Source organism: Microtus ochrogaster, chromosome 17, assembly GCF_000317375.1.
Source record: "Microtus ochrogaster isolate Prairie Vole_2 chromosome 17, MicOch1.0, whole genome shotgun sequence".
Lineage (NCBI taxonomy): Eukaryota > Metazoa > Chordata > Mammalia > Rodentia > Cricetidae > Microtus > Microtus ochrogaster.
In genome coordinates this window covers 30,004,092-30,024,091 of record NC_022019.1, presented here as the reverse complement: position 1 = coordinate 30,024,091, position 20,000 = coordinate 30,004,092, and the positions used below count along the sequence as shown (strand labels likewise).

Below are 20,000 nucleotides of genomic sequence, written 5' to 3'. Positions count from 1 at the left end.
GCCCCCCCCACATGGTTGGAGTACAAAGGCACAAAGAACTCTTCATGAGCATCTGCAGAACTACTAGACAAGAGCAGAAAACTCTTCAGCATTCAAAGTCTAAACTGAAGTGCAAAATGAATATGTTCCGAATGGAAAATATAGACTCAGGAACATGAGAAGCAGCGGCAAGATGTTCAACCTAGCGTGTTTGAGAGGAAGACGTAAACATCAGACACCAACAATCAAATCAATGTACACAGATGGATTAAATGGGAAATTGCGAATCATGGGAGAAAGCTTTAATCAACTGAGAGGGGAGTGAAATAAATGATTCTCAGCACAGCAAGAGACAAAGTAAGGCTAAGAGTTGTGGAGAATTCGGTGAGAGCATGTGCCGTATCTTATGAAGGAGGAACAATGGAAGAAAATGAAGGCGGCTGAAACAATATTTGAAAAGATGATGACTTAGAGTTTTCCAGAATAATGAAAAGAGTAGTCAGATTCAGAAATATCAGTATATCCTAAGTACAATAAGCAAAAAGTTTACATCTACACTTATAATACAATTAGTATACAATATTGTATTGTAAGTGTACATGTAAAAGGTCACAGAGAAGAAGAACTTAAAAACTTTATACTAATGTGTGTGTGTGTGTGTGTGTGTTTGTGTGTGTGCGTGTGCTCTATATGTGCCCAGGTCAGAGGAAAACTTGCTGGAGTAAGTTCCCTGCTCCCATGCAGTCCTGAAGCATTGGGCACAGGCTGTCCGTCTTGGTGGCGAGTGTCTTTAACTGCTGGGCCCTCTCACCACCCAGAACTTATTTTAAATGGAACTATAATCAAAAGCTGCTAACTGCATTCCCCTTATTACAAAGCCTGCACCGACAAGAGGATGAGGACTCCTAAGCAGCATCTTGTTCTTGAGCACAGGTATAAACAGAACGTTTGATTCTCCCAAGTAACATGTGTCTTGTTCTACAGACAGCCTCTGGGTCTTGGTATTTTATTTGAGATCAATTAAAGTGGTTTGCTGTCTCTACTTCTTTCCCAGGGCGGTTCCAGCCCTGGCCCCTTTCCCTAGCACTCAGAGAGCTAGAAAAGAGAAACACAGGAAGTACTCACCCTTTCAGGTGAACAGATGAGTCTATCTCACGGAAATGAATGCCAGCTCCTTGGGGGGAGTTTTCTGGGGTCAAAATCTTTTAGAATAAAATTTACAAAGGCATCGGTTTCTTGCCTCATTACACATTAATAATTTATGAATTTGTATTGTAATTTTTCTCCCAGTGGGATCAAAGCTCTCAGATTTTGCAAATGGCCCCGTGCAGAAGCCAAAGACACATACATTCCCTAGACTTTTCACTGCGGACGATGCGTTGGCTGCTGCTGTAGTTTCTGCCGTTTCCCTGATTAACCTGTAAAGAGTATTCTTCTCCTTCACGGGCACTGCATAGGAAGAAACTGGAGCTGTGAGAGGAGACGGGCAGGTTCCGGAACACAGCTTCTCAGTGATCGTCAGTGATGATGTATGAAAGAGAGAGGAAGAGGAAACTGTTTGATTTGTTCCAACAAGGTTGACCCAGAAAGGAGAGAAGCAGAAGAAGTGCTTCAACTAAGCAAACATGACACAACCTCATAAAAGACAGGTGCTCTAAATCTGCAAGGTGGAGTCGCGCGAAAACATGCACCGTCTGTATCCAAAAGATGCTTAAACGCCAGTGATAAAAATGTCTCAGCTTATTCTGTTTCCCAGTGGCCACTTGTCCTCCTACTCATCGGCAGTAAGTTTTACGTCTTTCTTTGAGACTCTAGCAACAGATTTGGGGTGAGAGGTCTATGCTGTGGTTGACTCAGGATTGGATCTGAAGTTCAGAGTGACATCAGAAGCACTTGGTGCTAAAACATCCGCTGGTTTAGACAGAGCTGCTGGAGCAAGGCACACACTTTTTATTTTTGCTAGGACTGGAGACTGAACTCACAATTTTGTCCCTGCTGGGACAGGCAAGCTCTCTGCAACTGAGTTACATCTCTGGCTCCCTAGGTTTTTTGTTTTTGTTTTTTTTTCAAGTTCATGCTTTCAAAAGTACATAAAAGGATCAGTGCATCAGTCCACTGCATACCAATCATCATGGCATGTTCTGATCTAAATCACAGTTAATTGTATTGTTGTTTTACATGATATTGTGAGCCTGGCATATTAGAGCCAACAAATACTTCTTGAATACAAGTAACTGATTAGTCCATGTGTGTGTGTGGGGGGGGGTGGCTGTGTGTGTGTGTGTTTTCAAAGCAAGGCTTGCCTTTGGGACTCAGGATAACAAAGCAGATATTAGCTTAAAAATCTTGACAGAGGGTGTAGGGAGGAGAGAGCTTAGGGAATAATCTAGATCAAATTATGCATGGATGAAAACTCCAACAGTACATTTTTTAAGAGATGAGAAAAAGGAGGAGATGGAGAATGTTGTTGTTGCCACCGACATCTCCATTTCCTACCTGCCCGAGACACACACCATAGCCATCCCTCACTTTCAGAAGGCTGCCCTGGTCACGTGACGCATTATGGCCAGTTAGATATGAATGAGTTCATGCATTCCTTCCCGGTGGAGACAGTGACAGCTGCTTTTCTCCCATGGCCAAGTTCTCCAACCAGTGTATCTTACGAAGCTCTGTCTAACAGCATCTCTGTTACCCAGGGTCCCAGAGGAAGGGTGCTACAGAACCACAGTCTACCAGTGGGCATCTGACATGAAGAAGAAATCAGTGTGTTTGATTGTGCACCACTGTGGGGGCTCCTCTTAGACACAGCTTTGTTTTTTGAGTGGGGGTTAATCTAGATCAGTACAGCATTGAAAACTATTCTGAACCTATTGCACATATGCAAACATCCTCTCCCCAAGTGCTTGTAAGCTACCAATAGTGAAGTTGCCTAATGCTCATAGTTCACTTATTTTTCTATCAACCTGGCTTCTATTTTGGATAGCTTGGTCAGTCTTTAAGCTGTAAGAAAATACCTGTAGAATCAGGCTTTTGAAGTTAATGACCACAAATGAGCTTAAGTAATAGAATTATTACATATTGCAGATCTCTCTCCACCTTTAACATTTATAAAAGGAAGTAATTTTCACTCAAGTGGGTTTCTTTCCATTTGGTTTTTTCTACAATGTTTATGCCGGAGGTTTATTGCCAGCAGTAAAGAGTGTCCAAGTATGTTATGGGACTAGCCAAATTCCCAATGCTTTAAAATATATTCTTTGGGCCCTAGAGTCCCTTAAAAGCTGATTGATTATCCAGCAAATGTATCAGAGCTGGTAGTTATGAAATATCCCATTTCTTCAGGTCTATCTCTCATAAGCATGAACATCACACTGGGGAGTTGTGGAGCAAATGTCTCAGACAGCTTGGAAGAAAAATTACTACAGATTTTCCACGACAAGAAAAAGGTCTGGAAGCTGAGCAATATCTCATAAAAGGCCCAGGTCAACTGATGTGTCACATGAACAAACATTTCTAATTTAAATAGTTTAGTGCGGCTTGCTTGGTAAGAGTTTTGGATCAATTCACTGAAACACTAATTTCATCTCTTGATAAGAGAAGATCCTAGGACCTCGTCATCTGAGCAGTTCATAACTGACACCAAGGCTTCCATTTAATTTGCTCAAGACTCAAGTAGAAAGTTCTAGTGTGTGAAAGAGAAAATGAGCTGTTAGACACAGCCTATGCCAAGGATGCTACAGATGTTTAATGAATTCAATCTGCATATTTCATTGATAATTATTCATTTGTTAATATTCCTTCTCCACTTTGGTGTAGTCTATCTTAGATTATGAAATCAAATTCCTATTTACTGTGTGCTAATGGTTTAGGAAGCTCTACACTAGATGCTGTTCCCTGGAGGATACGGAGCTTATCTAATTGACATAAAAAACAATGTCTTTGGCTGATGACGCCAGCACTACTCCCTGTGAAGTAGATTTTATGTGGTGGGGAGATTTACTAAATGCAATGCAACAGGGAAGAATTCAACCTGCACATGTGTGCCGTGATTGGAAGTATCTACACTAGTTTGGATTTTAGCTGAAGTCTAGGAGTCCTGAAAGATACTTTAAAGTCTGAAGCAGAAAGTAAACCCATTGAGATCCTGTAAAATAGACTTGAATTCATAATCATCCTATTTAAGTTTGAGCATGGAGCATTTCATTTTTATGGTATGGCGATCACCAAAGGTTTTACTTAGGTGTTTATGCGGTTGGAGGAGCATTTAACAGAGTTGAACAGGACATTTCTTTTTAGAGCGGGGTAGATTACCTCAGGGCTGATTTAAGCCCACTCCCACTGAATAAGACCTGTGTAAAGGTCTCCCCTTTAAAACTTTAGCATGTTGCTATGGTGCCGTCAGGATCCGTAGGATTCTCCGGACACTTTTTTAGAGCAGTTATTGGGACCATGTATGTATCATCTTCCAGGAAGTTACATGCCCAGGTCTCCAAATTGTCTTCTTTCTCCTGGTGGTGAGCGAGCCCCTTCAATAAAACCCAGTTATTTCCACTCTTCTTTGATGTGCCTTAAATAATCTCTTCCCAAGGATGGGAAAAAGGCTAGCGTAGGGAGGAGTGGAGGCCTCCACCACTGCAGTCTTTCGCGGGTCTCCTAGCAGTGCTCCCGTTGACTTAGATTTGTACATTCTTCAAAGCCACAGAATAAGCAGCACATCGTGGAGGTAAGTCACCCCTTTTTATGGGTGTCTTCTGAGAGTCCCCGGTTGGGCCCAATCAAGTGCGAACCTCCTGAATAGAAGAGGCATTTCTCTACAGCCTCACGCTGAGCAAGCTGCCAGTAGAACAGCAAGAGGCAGACTGAGTAAGTCGGGTGGCTCGGTTTTCATGTATTTTTATTTTCTCCCGGCTTTGAGAGCACACTGCATTTTGCTGCTGTTATTTCCAGGGGTGGAAATGAAACTGGGGTGTCTCAGTGGTGTTTTATAGCAAACAGATAAAGCAGGTTGAGGCAAGACACGGCAGCTCATGATCCGAAGGGGATGGAGCAGTGGCGGTTTGTTTGTAGGGGTGAATGGGGCATCATTTACTCAGCTGCACAGTGACTGGAAGCCGCTCTAACTTTGACCCAGTTATCTTTAGGAAACTAATTAAAGGAGAGAATCTGGTTTACTGTTGTTAGGAATCTTTTACTTTTTCTTTCTTATTCAGACTAAGCAAAGATGGAAGGGTGAGTGCGTGTGTGCGGTGTGTGTGTGTGTGTGTGTGTGTGTGTGTGTGTGTGTGTTGGGCCAGAAGGGAGAAAGAAGGACCAGTTCCAGCCTAAAGAGAGGGGCTGAACCTCTAGAAAATAAGAGCGTTCTTAAATTCACTTGACACCCTTTTGAAATGCAAAGTGGGGAGCTGCTGGGCGCAGACTCCTCTGCTGTGGCAGTGGCGATTCTGATTCTAAATGAACAATCCTTTCCCCATCCTTTTCAACCAGGCTTCCCAAGTCACATCCAAGTGGCCCCAGAGAGGTTTGGGAGAACATATTTTTTTTAAATATTTATTTATTTATTATACAATGTTCTGTCTGTATGCCTACAGGCCAGAAGAGGGTGCCAGACCTCATTACAGACGGTTGTGAGCCACCATGTGGTTGCTGGGAATTGAACTCAGGACCTTTGGAAGAGCAGGCAATGCGCTTAACCACTGAGCCATCTCTCCAGCCCCGAGAACATTTTTTTTTTATGACTAGCATTTTACGCTGAAAGTGGTATTAGACACCAGGCGAAGAAAAGGAGTTCAGAACGTTTGTTGCCGCATTCATTTGTTTCAAAGCAATAATTAAAAAAAATTAAAATGGCTCTACCCTCTTTCCGCTCCCCCTCCCAATGCTGGAGGACCATGCATATATTAGGCCAGCATTAAGGTACCTTCCCAGCCCCAAAGTGCATATCTTGAGAGTGGTTTGCTTTTACTCAAGCCTGTATGTGGTATTATTAATAACACGTTTACTTCTACTAAGCATCAGTGAAATGAAGATGTGGCTTGTTTTTTCCAAGACCCTATCAGAAATATAATTTGGGGTTTTAATGCTTGGTGACTGTAGACAGGGAAGTCCAGCAGATAAGGGGTACTAGTGTGATTACATTCACCCCAGGACATTGAAGGGGGTGCAATTCTAGGGGTGAAGGTGCAAGGTCAAGGTAACCATCCAGGAGACCACACAGGCTCGCTCATTTGCTGGGCCTAACAGGGTCCTGAGGCTGTTTATAGGGAAGAGCTGTGTGGTACCTGGCCAGAGAGACTATGGCCTTTCATTTGGCCAAACTGACAGAAGCCTACCTTGCCCAGCCGTGACTCCTCTCTCCTCCTCCAGTTAGTATCAGGAACCCTTGAGTCCCCTGTCCTGTCTCTTCCTCAGGGTATTCTGTTCTAGCATGTTCCTGTCCTAGATTTAATTCTCAGACGTTCTTACTTCATCCAAAGTGGCCTGGGCTAGGGTGTAACTATGGATGGGTGGCTACTGAGCAGGGACGGGTTCTCAGTGAGACACATGAATTCTGAAGGCTACCTTTCACACAGTATGAGCACCACCTGGGTTAAGTCAGGGAGAAGGGGATTATATTGTGTCATGGGAGTGCTCCTCCAGCAAGACACCTCCTCTTCTGGTCCCAGGACAGGTCTTTGTGAAATTTGTTTTGTTTCAGACAGGATATGTAGCCCCAGGCTGGCCTTGGACTCTGTAGGTAGCCCAGGTTGGCTTTGAACTGGGATTACAGGTATATGCCACACTCTGGCCTAAGGATACAGGTCCTTCGGAGAGAATGTTACCATCATGAATGAGTATTGTGAAAACCACATTCTCTAACGTTTTAGTCAATGGGAACAGGCAAGGCCAACCTAGAACTCTTGTCCTCAGTCCGACACAGGCCACTTTCAGATAAAACAATATCCAGTACTCCCTCCCACAATGCTCAAACAAACAAACAAACAAACATCAACAACGAAGCCAAACCAAAACAACACACCCAGTAATTCAAATAGGAACAATAACAAAATATACGGAGAGAAACAGTTTATACCGTCAACTATTTTCTTTCTTTCTTTCTTTCTTTCTTTCTTTCTTTCTTTCTTTCTTTCTCTCTCTCTCTCTCTCTCTCTCTCTCTCTCTCTCTCTTTCTTTTTTTTTTTTTTTTGAGACAGGGTTTCTCTGTAGCTTTGGAGCCTGTCCTGGAACTGCTTTTGTAGACCAGGCTGGCCTCGAACTCACAGAGATCCGCCTGCCTCTGCCTCCCGAGTGCTGGGATTAAAGGCATGCGCCACCACTTCCCAGTTCATCAACTATTTTTTAAGCCCCTACATTCTCCATGTCCCTTCTAATGGAAAAAATAGTTCCTTGTGCATGAGAGTTGATGATGGTTTGTTTTTATTATTAATGAGATAATTGTTCTCTCAGCAAAGAAGAAAAGGCCAATAGAGCCCAGTGGGATGGGCTAGTTTTTCAGGCAGATGACAATAGTTTGACCAGTGGAATGGAATTTAAATCAGCCACCCATTGAGGTAGTGTTCCACAAAGATTATATAGGTAACCTTGCCATTGAGAAAGAATACCAAAGCAGTTATAAGCCATAAATACCAAACAGAGAGGAAACTAGGAAATGAGGTGAGCCTGCACAGTGGTCAACTCATCCTAGATAAGGGAAAAAGGGTTAGGGTTAGGGTAAGGGAAGGTGGTGGGATTTCTCAGGAATGTTCTAGACAAATGGAATGAACGAACAACAAGACCAGGGCTTACACTATGTTGCATGGTCCTCCACACAGTCCTCTGGGAAGCAAGAGGAAAACAAATTCAAAAGAGAAAGAGAAAGAGGTTATTTTATACAGCACAGCACAGCACATTAGACGCATTCGTTAACCCACACTCCGTCTACTCTGCCCACACTCTTAGTGACTTGGAGAATAACCGGGAAGTCTTGACAGCCAGGACAAGGTGAGATACTGACTGGAGTTGCTTTCGATTAAATCATCACAGCGCGATGAGTTAACTTCCAAGTCTCTCTCTCTCTCTCTCTTTTTATAAGGTTGACTTTTATAAGTCACATTCCTCTAAGGGCTGTAATTTAGAGTTCAGATGTGCCCTAATGAAAAAGCCGCTGTAAGTAACAGGCAGTGTCTGCCTTAGTGTTCCAGAGTGAGAACATTGTGCTCTAATTTTCTGAGCTCTTCATCTAATTGCCTTTCAGGAGGATAACGTCCAACACCTCTGTGTGCTCAGACCTGAGAATTCTAGCGGCCGTGCTGAATTGGTTTTTGCACCTGGTGTTTCCACTGAGCGGGACCTTTCGAGCCACATAACCTCCTATCAAGGTATTTCAGAGAACCCACAGAGGATAAATCTACGAAAAGGAGAAGAGAACCAGTCCCCTTCAGTGTGCAAACAACGACCTCTGGCCCACTTAACTCCTAACCTGTGGGGCAGGAGGGCCTCAGGTGAGAGATAATGCTGAGGCCAGCCTGTTAGCAGGATCAGGTGCTGGCCTTGGCGTCCCCAATAAAATGCGGTTGGTGGCAGTGAGGACTCTGAGACTTCCCCAGAGCCAGCTTTCTCTCAGCAGCCGCACTGACACAAACACAATTTTTTGGTTTTGGCAAAGAAAGCATGACTCGAGGGTAGCATGTTTGAAGGCTGCCGGCTGCTGTCAGCAACACTGCAGGCCCACACGACTTTCGAAGAAGAAATGGAAACTCTTCTTTGTGATAGTAAGGAGTTTCCAAGCTCCCATGAAGGGATTGGGCCTTCTGAAAGATACCGTGTTCTTTCTGATTCTCTTCTGCGAGCTTTAGCAGGGACTTGGGGTTTGAGACCTTTATTTCTAAAACAAACCCCTTAATTATCAGTTCCCATAAAAACACAGCTTTGCACTAACCGACAGAAGAACGTTTACCCACGGATTCCAGAGTCAATACCACAGGCACTAATTTAAAAGGTGTCAAGAAGTCACCCGCCACCAGCATCAGAATGAAGTTATTTTCATTTACGGAAATAGGTGGGGCATGTAGGGAGTTGTTTTAATGTCGGCTTTTAAAGCTTTTTCCTCTGCTGAAACAGGGAAATCTTTTCCAATTTCCTCCTTTTCTGGGACACATGCTTCTTATAAATATTCAGGAAACATCTTTTCAGGGCAAAATTAAAACAGGAGTAGGTATCACAAGGCTTGTTTATGAACAGCAGGGACAGGCTGTAATAGCGAACAGACCCTTCTGGAGAACTCACCGGAGTTGCCCCTTGAACAGGTCCATGAAAGACCACCCCAGAATGCTCAGAAGGCAACGGCCTTGGGGAAGCCCGCGGCTGCATAGGAGCCTCTGATGGGAGCTTGGGGCCCAGTGTCTCTGTCTTAAGAAAAACCTCAGTAGAATATCTTTTGATGTGGGACATTGATCTTTGGAGAGAAGGATCAGAATTGGAAGGAGGGAGGCTGTTACAAACGGCTAATTCTCAAATTTGAAAAGAGATCAGAGTTCTGAACATAGGCAGGAAACAAAACGGCAGCTCTCACGTACACAGCCTGAAGTCACACCCAGGAGGAAGTTGCTCTCAGTGCTGACAGAGCATCACACAGCAAATTGAGCTCCTGGCTTGAATACCTACGCTCTGGGGCTGGCCCTGGCTTTTTACATATGACAGGGGATTAACCATTGTCATTTAGTGCTTGAAAAACATCGATTAAAAATATTTTCAGGGGACATAAAATAGAATGTCTTCAATCAGTTTGCTGTCAATAGTTTTCCAGACTCCTTTTGGGTATGCATTTTGAAGGTTACTCAGTGAAGCCTTCACTGGGAGACTTTGAAGATCATGAAGATTATCAGAGCTGCATTTATTTAGTTTGTGTTTTACGGCAATAATACCGCGTGGAGTAGCAAGCTTTTTTCCTCTTATTTTCCTCACTTAAGGGTATGTGTTTATTTAGCCTAGAGAATGCTTCTCTGTTTCAAAGGAAAATTACCCACTGATTGTCATAGATATCAGTACAGCCCACATTTAAGGCATTTTTGACTAAGTATATAATATGCCCTTGTTTTTTTTTTTAAAAACTTTATCCACCTATCATGGTGAGAAGATTTAACATGAAATTTCTGTAAGAGGTTTTTGAAGTGTGTAAAGCAAAACTGTCCTCTGCGGACACGATTTAGTACATGAGCTGTCTAGGGCGGATCCATCTGACACCGTGTTCCAGTTTTCAGCTGGGGTGGCAGACACCTTGAAGGGCACAGCCTCCTCTAATAACTGAGTTCGCACTAACTAAAGTTAGTTAATCAAATCCTGAGGGTTCCTGCTTAGAGAGACACAAAGCACATGTAAAGTAGAATCCGGACAGCCTGCTCTACAGGACGCCAGTGTTCTTGGCAAAGGTTGCCCAAGCTGTTGGTTGGCAGAGTAGAGTTGGTTGGGTAAAAGAAAACCAGTAACTAATTTTCAAATTTTCTTGAAAATGTGATAGAGGACAGACTAAGCAGGGGGGGCGGCAGGCTGAAGCAATCACACTTAGGATTCCCTTTCCAAAACCTGTGTTGCAGAGGGGATTTTATTTGCTAATAAAGGGTAATAAATTCAAAGCATAATTTAACAGTTAACGAGAGCAGCTACCCTTTCACTTTGACACTTAACGGGTAGACCTTTATGTTGTTACATTCACTTGATTCTTTTTCTTTAGAGAGAGAAATGCCGAGATGTACTTACACAGAGCCCAAACACAACCAATTTAATCTTGCAAGTTCTACACTGTGGAAGGGGTATTAACTAAAACCATAAAGGCATTCATAACAGTGACTAATAACAGTATTTCATAACCAACAGCCCTCAAGACTGAGTGGTTCAAATGCTGTTTGACCCTGGGGGTTTATCTGGTAATATTTGCATCAAGATAATTGGCAGAGCAGCATTCATGGTGCTAACAGCACAGGTGTATCGATTGTATATGGCATTATGAATTGAAGACATTGAATTGGAAATGATCAGGCCATATTTCTTTGAAATTAAGAGCTCTTAATTTTTATCCCAAATTTGTTTTTTAAAAACACATTAAAAACTGCATTTATTATGTATATAGTAGCCATCACCAGATAAATTTTTCTTACATAAAAGCCACCCAGTCCCTGACACACATTTAAATGGCCCTAAGATCCCTATTTTTAAGAGACATTTTGAAAAGAAAAACAAAACAAAACAAACAAACAAAAAACAACAAAACAAAACAAAAGTCCAAACATTAATTTGGAACTTCCTGAAAGACTTTCCAAAGAGCAAGCTCAACATATGAGGAATCATAAGAAAGCAAGATGATATTAAACTCACAGAAGCAAGCATTTAAAGAAAAGAAGTGCAGCATATGAATTAGAAATGTGGTTTTGTAATTAGACATCTGAGAGATCCAACAACTGGGCTTCCAGGCAACATTTCCGAAGAACTATGAAGCTGGGCTCTTAGTCACTGCACTAGAGGATTTAATAGTTTTAAGGGTTCCTAAATAAATTCATGACCTAAACGGAAAACAAAACAAAACAAAACAACTCTTACTGTCCACCATTCTATTGAGAACAGGAGCAGGTACAAGAATACGATTAGGAATTCTGTAGCCCAGACCTCAGGGAGCGAATGACCCTGCTGCACAGTCAGCAAGCGTAGTACTCACCAGCCGGTCCAAGCTCGTGCCTGCGGCCGTGGTGGGTCGTTCCTCGGGGTTGTAGGGCCGAAAACGTGGGTTAAAATTTTCTGGGGCTGAGCGAGCAGACCTGAGAGCCGGAGCAGGTTTGGGCTGGCCGCAGCCCTGGAAGACCTAGGAGAAGCAGAGCGAGTGTCTGTCATCAGTACAGAACTGATTCTAAACTCACAACCCGGAAGCACGCAACACAAGGCTCGTCACATCTTTTCATGAAATTCTTACTTTCCAAAAATCTCTAATTTCTACTCTTTGAATTTAAAGCTGTAAAAACACCTGCGGGGGAAATTGCCACACAAATATAGAGAGAGCCAGCTGTGTGCGTGTCCTCCCACGGGTTTACCACATAGAACCAACAGATTCCATAGCTGCAGAGTTGTCTTCCGAGTGGAAATTTATTTGTAAATCCTTAAATGAGTACTCATGAGAATTTTGTTGATATAGACAATGTGGCAAAATCTCGTGTGGCCCCTGTGCGAGCTCTTGGACAACCCTGAATGAGTGAATAGGTCCCTGGTGCAGACAGAGCTTAGGCACTGTCTAATGTGTCAGACACCAGGAAGTTAGTGATGTGTCTCATAAGGACAACATATATTTTACACACACTTCTTTCACCTCCTAGCTAGGTCTCTTGGGTTCAGCGTTCATCAAGTATGCAGACCTTAGGTAAGGTCTCTTAGACGGAAACAAATTCAAACATGCTTCCAGTTGGGTTGCCTCGTCATACGCTAACCAGCAGCATCTAGCCCTGTTTCTCTTAGGAAATTAGGATTCAGTATTTGCCAAGTCAGTTTGCTTAACCGTACGGAACATAACCACTAGAAATAGCAGGAACCAACCATGAAATGTGGGAATGATAATAGATTCTTCATAGCATGGTTTCAGGATTAAAACAGTTATGGCCCAGACTCTTCATTGATCTTGGGTTCGGCATTCAGCAGGCAACCGTTTGGGAGCCATGCTGTCTAACACTACAAGTGTATTTCACATGTGGCATACCTAAGTCACCAGACTTGAGGGGTTCCCTTTGGAATAACAAAAATCTCTACTGGAAGAACTTTGTGGAAACCTTCTCCTGAGCAAATGGTGTGAAAATGGGACAAGCGAATGTGGGTGAAATACACATAACGCATTTCCTTCTAATTTTGTTGTTGACAGCTGTTCATGTCACAGTTAGGGCTGCTGTGGGAAATCAAACATTTGATTGTAATGAATTTAGGGACTGAGATGCCAATCTTTTTCCATAGTGATTTCACTCAGGTTGGTGTGGGAACATTTCCTTTACTCTTTCTAGATGCTTCCTCCTTTGTACCAGTTATCGAGAGATAATTCCTTTCCTAGACTTTCAGGAAGCAGAGTGTGTTGGCTATTCTTGGTTGGCTACATCTGGAACTAACTAAAACCCAAGTGCCTGGGGAGACCTGTGAGGGATTTTTTTCTTACTTAAATCATTTGAAGTGGGAAGACCCAATTTTAATCCAATTCTTTGGAGGTAGGAAGATTCACTTTTAACTTGGGCCACACCTCCAGTTCACAGCCTATATAAGGATGTGGAAGAAGGATGCTGATAAGTCCTCTCCTTCCCTAGCATTTGTGCTTAATTCTTCAAGATTCCAGCATCTACTGAAGACCAGCAGAGACATCCAGCATCACGGACTGAACAACTATTAGATTCTTGGACCTTCCCTTGGTAGACAGTCATTGTGGAACTAGCTGGACTACAGTCATAAGCCACTCCTATAAATCCCATATATATGCATATATAATACATATTCATTTTAGAATATATATTATATAATACTCTACAGAACCCTAAAACACATAGCAAAACTTTTCAGAACATATTCAAGTATAACCTTGTTTCTAACATTTGTATACAGGAGATGATCATTTCCTCCCAGATGCTTTTTAAAAGGCTAATGCCTGCTACTGGAAACCTAGGTGGCTACCAGGGGCTAGTGAGGTCATGCATCTTGTACGCACCTATAGCCACCACTTTACTAACCTAGCAGAATCCCTACTGTATTCTAAATATTTTTCTTTATTTCCACAAGTAAGTGTAGTTCTCACCCATCAACAAAGTTCCCTACAACAGATAGAGACCATTACAGAAAATGATAAGCAATCCAAATGTGGAGAAAAGTGATTGGTACCCAGCCTCATTGATTCACCAACAACACAGCTCTTTCACTTATGGCTCAAGGATCATTGGTGAAGAGCAGGTTAGGAAGATGGTAATAGTCCAAGGAACAAGATATCTGCTGAGATATTCCTCTCTCGAAATTTAGGGAGGCTAAACCTGAGTAGTCTCAAAAACATGGCTGTCTTAATGAGGCTCAGAATAAGAATGATAACAGCCTACACACTAACATGCAAGGGGACCCCAACCTTAGCCAAAATCTACAGGCAATGAAGGAGGGCTGAGAATCAGTCTTCTCCAAGAAAGAGGTCCCCAATTGGTGATCCAATACTACATAGTCAGCCTTGAAATCTGTACACACAAGTAACCCTATACTGATAAAGCAGGTTGTAGTTATATGTTTAGCTATATATTTAGTAAGAATATATAGTAAAAATATATATAGTAAGAATTAAAGAAAAAAAGCCAGAGGTCATGAATTTGAGAGAGAGCAAGGAGTCCATGTGAGGAGTTAGAGAGTAGAGAGAGAAAGGAGAAAATGTATTTTAATTTCAACTGAAGAAACTTTCCTCAACTGTTTATTTGTGGCAATTCTTATCCTACATATGCAAATTTACAGTGTGCTCATTCTTGTGTTGTTATTTGACTCTGTTTTGTTCAACTTGAAGCATTTGTCATCCTGCATATTGTGTGATCGCCCTGAAGGACGCAGAGAGCCCTTGAGTGCCATTCCCCATGACAAATTCCATCTCGAGACACAATTCATTTTGCTTCACCACTACAACTAATTTCTCTTTTGTGCATTCAAACTTCTTCTTCAACTCAGCATTTTGCAGCACAGGGATACTTTGTCTTGGCGTTCTTGGAGGCTGGTCTTAACACACTATTGATTATTCTTCTCTCTCACAATTTCTAAAGTTGATGGTGTAACCAGTGTGATAAAGATAGTGGGCCCTTTCTTCCCCAGTGTTTAAATCACTTCCTTGTATCAAGGTCACTGCTGCTGGAGGGCCTTACCATTCCCAAACCCCAGGGGATCTGTTGAGTGGGCTGTTTTGGATTGCTTTGAAAATGACAGCTGACTTTTAAGAAATATAAAGACAGAGCAGGGGAATAATAGCAACGGCCTTGCTGAGATTTCGAAGGCCTGGCCACGGGAAGGGTTGATAGACCCTCAGACCACAGCTCAGGAAGGGAGAGTCTGACTCTAGGAACCCAGGGAGATCACAGGAATGCAGGTTCCCTGAAAGAATGCATGATGGGTTCTGGGGAGAGTTTTCAACGTTTGGTGGTGGGTTTGTTTGGCAGGTGTTAACCAACCACAGATTACTTAATACAGCCTGCTAACTTTCCATTATTAATGCCTAGTTTAGGTTTTTGAGTGTAGCTTCGAAGCAGAAATTGCTGGGTGTAAGGCCAAACCAAAGAAAATGCTCACTTTCTCCCCATCGATATCACCACTATCACAGTTCCCCATAGAATGCACATTGTCTGAATATCTGTGTCCTTCCCAGATCCTTAAATTGAGACCTCATCTCTCAAGTCACTGAGCCTCTAAATCTTCTGGGTATGTTCATAAAAACTTGTTCACAACGACCTCAAAGTTTGACTATTCCCAAACAGACATACTCCTCCACTCTTAGAAGAACAGACCCAGTATAAGAGAGGCCCTCCCGTGGGAGGATTCCAAGCCGGTTACAATCTATATTGCCGAATTCTGTGAAACTCAATGAGAACAGGTACAAGGAGGCCCCTGAGTACCAGCTTGTCTGCTCTTTCTTGAGGATGATGGAAGACTTCTGTACCAGTGTCGTACAGAGAACCTATTAAAAACAAACCTCATGTTCATTCTGCAGCTGAGAACACAGAGTGACACTCACAGTTCCCCATTGAATACATGTTGTCTGAATATCTGTGTCTCTCCAGATCCCTAAATTGAGACCTCATCTCTGAAGGAGTGGGATGATGGTGGGTAGCGAATGGGATCAGAGACCTTACAGCGGAAGGACTGTTGTTTGTGTTGTCTGCTTCACTGTATTCTGTCATATTAGCCTGCAGACAGTAAGACAACATGTAATCCATTAGCTAGAAAAAGCGTTTAAAAACATGGGATTCTTAGGGTGCGTGACAAATGGAATTATTAGCCAGAAATTTGGAGTATTTCTGTTTTCTCAGTCTGCTAAAATAGCTCTGTGACCACAGAGACCTAAGTTTAGGTCAATATAAGAGGCCTCGGTAGCTGGGGTACCCATTGTTTTATATTTTGAACAAAAGAAGAAGTGGGTGACAACCTGTAATATGATAGGCAGGTCCTGAGGTTAAATGAAAGTAGATCAAGAAGTGGTCTAGAGATGCAAACTGAGCTTTAGATGGGTTTTAGAGTCCTGAAGCTATGTTTATCAAGGGAAAATGGAGGGACGAATGGCTGATGAAGTGACAATGGCTTGAGTTGTGTGGATAAATAGAGGAGGCTCTCTGATGCCATCTTTCCTCTCTGTTTGGAATATGTGTGTGTGATGTATGTGTGTGTATGTATGTATGTATGTATGTGATTTTTTGTTTTTGTTTTTATTTTGGTTTTTCGAGGCAGGGTTTCTCCTGGCTGTCCTGGAACTAGCTCAGTAGACCAGGCTGGCCTTGAACTCATAGAGATCCACCTGCCTCTGTGCCCCCCCCCAGTGCTGGGATTAAAGGCATGCACCACCACGATTGCAGGGCCCCTCCTCTGTTTAACAGAGATAATACCATTTACCACATCGGCATGTGGTTGTGTTCAAATGCAGATTATGAAGCAGGACCTCAGGACCCACTATCTGGAAAACAAGTGCTTGATAATCACTACATAATTACACAAGTCCATAACTTATACTTCCTCTAAATGATCTAAAAAAAAAGTGAAAAGGAACACACCTGACCTGGTCTTTGTTTCCCCTTCTTTTTTCTAGATTTATACTTCCTATGAGAAATATGGTAATAAGTTTTGGTGTTTAGATTCTAAATACATTAAGAAACCAATGACTGAATGCAAATCTATTATCAATACACCTCTTACTATTGCCCCCCTCCTCCCTCTTCTCTTCCCTCTCTTCTCCTAGTCCTCCCTCTTCCCCCTCCTCCCTATAAAGCCATAAAATGTCTCTTCCTTTGTGCTTCCCTTTCGATGTCAGTGTCTTTCAGAATGCCACTAGACTTCTAGGACATCATCTTCTCAGAAGGAGAGCAACCATGAGGCAGGGTGCTCCTCTCCCAAAGCCACAAGTCTTTAAGTTTATTTACTTAAAACAAACAAGTATATGTGCCTGTGTGTGGGCTTATACACATGAGTGTAGTGCCCATAAAGGCCAGAAGATGGCATTGAGTTACCTGGAGCTGAAATTGAAGCCACTAAAGAACTTCCAATGAGAGAGTCAAATTCAGGTGCTCTGGAAGAGTGCAAGCATCTTCCTTACCGCTTCTCAAGGCCCTCATCTGTGTTTCCCACACAACATTATTTGTAAGAGCTCAAAGATGTGACAGAAGCCACAGAGTCCATGTGTTATAGTAGGAACATTCATTGGGGGTGTCAGGCCACCACCTGTTCCAGTGTGTTCAGGATGTTATTTGTAGGGTTACGGTAGGGTTCCTCCAAGAAGTACCACCTCAAGATGAGAGCAGCTTAAGCCTGCTAAGAGAAACGAGATTCGGATAGAACAGCCTTAAAGGTTGGTGCTGCCACTCCACCTTCAGCAAAGGTCGAAAAAAACTATTTTTCTTTTTCCCACAGCAAAACAGAAGTTTCTAGAAGTTGTAACAGCAGGCTAAATACTTAAAAGGTAACACTTCTTTAGACCCACCCCTTTAAAAAGTATCATCAGTTTTCCCTCCTGCCCGATTCACTCTAAGGAACGTGGGAAGGGATAATTAGATAATTCCAGAAAATATCCAGAAACTTTGTCATAGACAAATGCAGTGAATACTCAAAGAAACCATCTTTCCTATACAGCCAACCCCAAAAGACTTGTGGCTTTGGGGGAGGAGCACCCTGCCTCATGGTTGCTCTCCTTCTGAGAAGATGATGTCCTAGAAGTCTAGTGGCATTCTGAAAGACACTGACATCGAAAGGGAAGCACGAAGGAAGAGACATTTTATGGCTTTATAGGGAGGAGTGGGAAGAGGGAGGACAAGGGGAAGAGAGGGAAGAGAAGAGGGAGGAGGGGGGCAATAGTAAGAGGTGTATTGATAATAGATTTGCATTCAGTCATTGGTTTCTTAATGTATTTAGAATCTAAACACCAAAACTTATTACCATATTTCTCATAGGAAATACAACATTCATCTTTTCAGAGATGGCCTACAGCTGTCTCCCTGTCCTCTTGGTCTCTACCTTGTCTTCACCACTTTGATAACATATTCAGCGAAGTCATTATCGGCCACTTGAGAGACAATGCTGTACATATTCTCTGTTTCAGCAGCTGTGTTTGAAAGCATCCCCATCTCTGTATGGTCTTTTTTAAAATATTTATTTATTAAGTATACAATATTCTGTCTGCATATTGCCTGCAGGCCAGAAGAGGGCACAAGATCTCATTACAGATGGTTTGAGCCACCATGTGGTTGCTGGGAATTGAACTCAGGACTTTTGTAAGAGCAGGCAATGCTCTTAACCACTGAGCCATCTCGCCAGCCCCACTTTTTTTAAAAAAAATATTTATTTATTTATTAAGTATACAATATTCTGTCTGCATATATCTGTATGGTCTTATCAGTGGGTTTTTACGAAGTCAAAAACTATGGCTAACACATATCATTTTGAAATTTGAAAGTGGAGCTCTGGTGTTTTGTTTTAAATATGGATGACCAGATGACTCTTCCCCTCACCCCCCAAAGACAGGGTTTATTTATGTTACAGCTCTGGCTGTCCTAGAACTCACTGTTAGGATTAAAGGTGTGTGCCACCACCGACCTCCTGGATTTACTCAGACTTGATGTTTTGAGACTAAGTGGTGTTTTCTTTATTTATTAGATTCTAATTTGTATCACAGTGCTGATGACTTCACTCTCTGTGTGATGACTAACTGGGGAATTTCACTCTATTCCATTTGTATCCAAGGGGACAAAGAACCATTGAGTCAGTACATGGTTGTAGAATGGGTCCAGGGGTGGCAGCTATTTCTGTAACAGAGAACTGTGGGGCAGCAGACAAGTGTTTTGGGGATTTGAAGTGCTACAATGAAATACCTTCAATGGGATAATTCATAAATATCAGAAACTTCCATAGGTCTTAGAGGCTGGGAAGTGTAAGGTCTAAGTATCAGGCAACTCATAGATGGCACCTTCTTGCCCAGTCCTGATTTAGCAGATGAGTCAGTGAAAGGCCCCCTTCAGGTTTATTTTGTAAGGGATAACTCCTGTAATTACAGGTAAAGGTTCTAGGAGTTAACTTTCAATATAAATTTTGGGTGATAAATACATTTTTTAAAAGATTTTTTAATCCAATTTTATTTATTTATTATGTATACAATATTCTGTCTGTGTGAATGCCTGCAGGCCAGAAGAGGGCACCAGACATTATTACAGATGGCTGTGAGCCACCATGTGGTTGCTGGGAACTGAACTCAGGACCTTTGGAAGAGCAGTCAGTGCTCTTAACCTCTGAGCCATTTCTCCAGCCCCTGATAAATACATTTTGACCATAGTTAGTCATTAACAAGAACTTAGGAGTTTGAAGTACTAGCTTCCGGCCTTCATCTTAAACTTGGACAACACTGGGACAACATGACTTCCCAAGTTTCAGAGTCATTTTAAAGATAAAATACGAAGCTTAGTGAACTGAAAAAATGAAATACAAAGTCTTATTATTTTAACTGACACAATCTGTAATTACTCATAGAAATACTGACTAACAAGTCAAATGCACTGATTGCACGGAGCTATGGGTGAACGATTTAAGCTCTCTGAAAAATAGAATCTGAAACATTTTACCACTGTATCCCAGCTTCTATGTATTTCCAGCACATACTGTGTGTTTTTTTAAAAAAAAAAATCAGAAATGAATGACTACAAGTAAGTGAAAGTTTTAGCATCATCTCCCCATGTTGCATTTGTTGAAGTCACCAAGCATGTGGTCACCAGGAATAAGGAGTAAAAGAGGAAAAGGGAAGTAAAGAAACCTGGGAGTGTCCGTGGGAGACCCTT

The 20,000-nt window shown here is 42.3% G+C and overlaps 1 protein-coding gene across 2 annotated transcripts in view; it reads right to left on the bottom strand.

Annotated features, from left to right (window-relative positions):
* Gpc6 (glypican 6) overlaps positions 1-20,000 on the bottom strand; it is a 991,863-nt gene that overhangs the window by 74,416 nt on the left and 897,447 nt on the right. The window contains exons 6-7 of one of the 2 annotated variants that reach the window (XM_026783266.1): positions 11,660-11,803; positions 7,759-7,788 (exon numbers count right to left, since the gene is read on the bottom strand). In XM_026783266.1, the coding sequence (XP_026639067.1) occupies positions 7,759-7,788; positions 11,660-11,803 (174 nt within the window). The remainder of the gene's footprint in view (positions 1-7,758; positions 7,789-11,659; positions 11,804-20,000) is intronic. The other variant, XM_013349339.2, reaches the window with a different exon arrangement.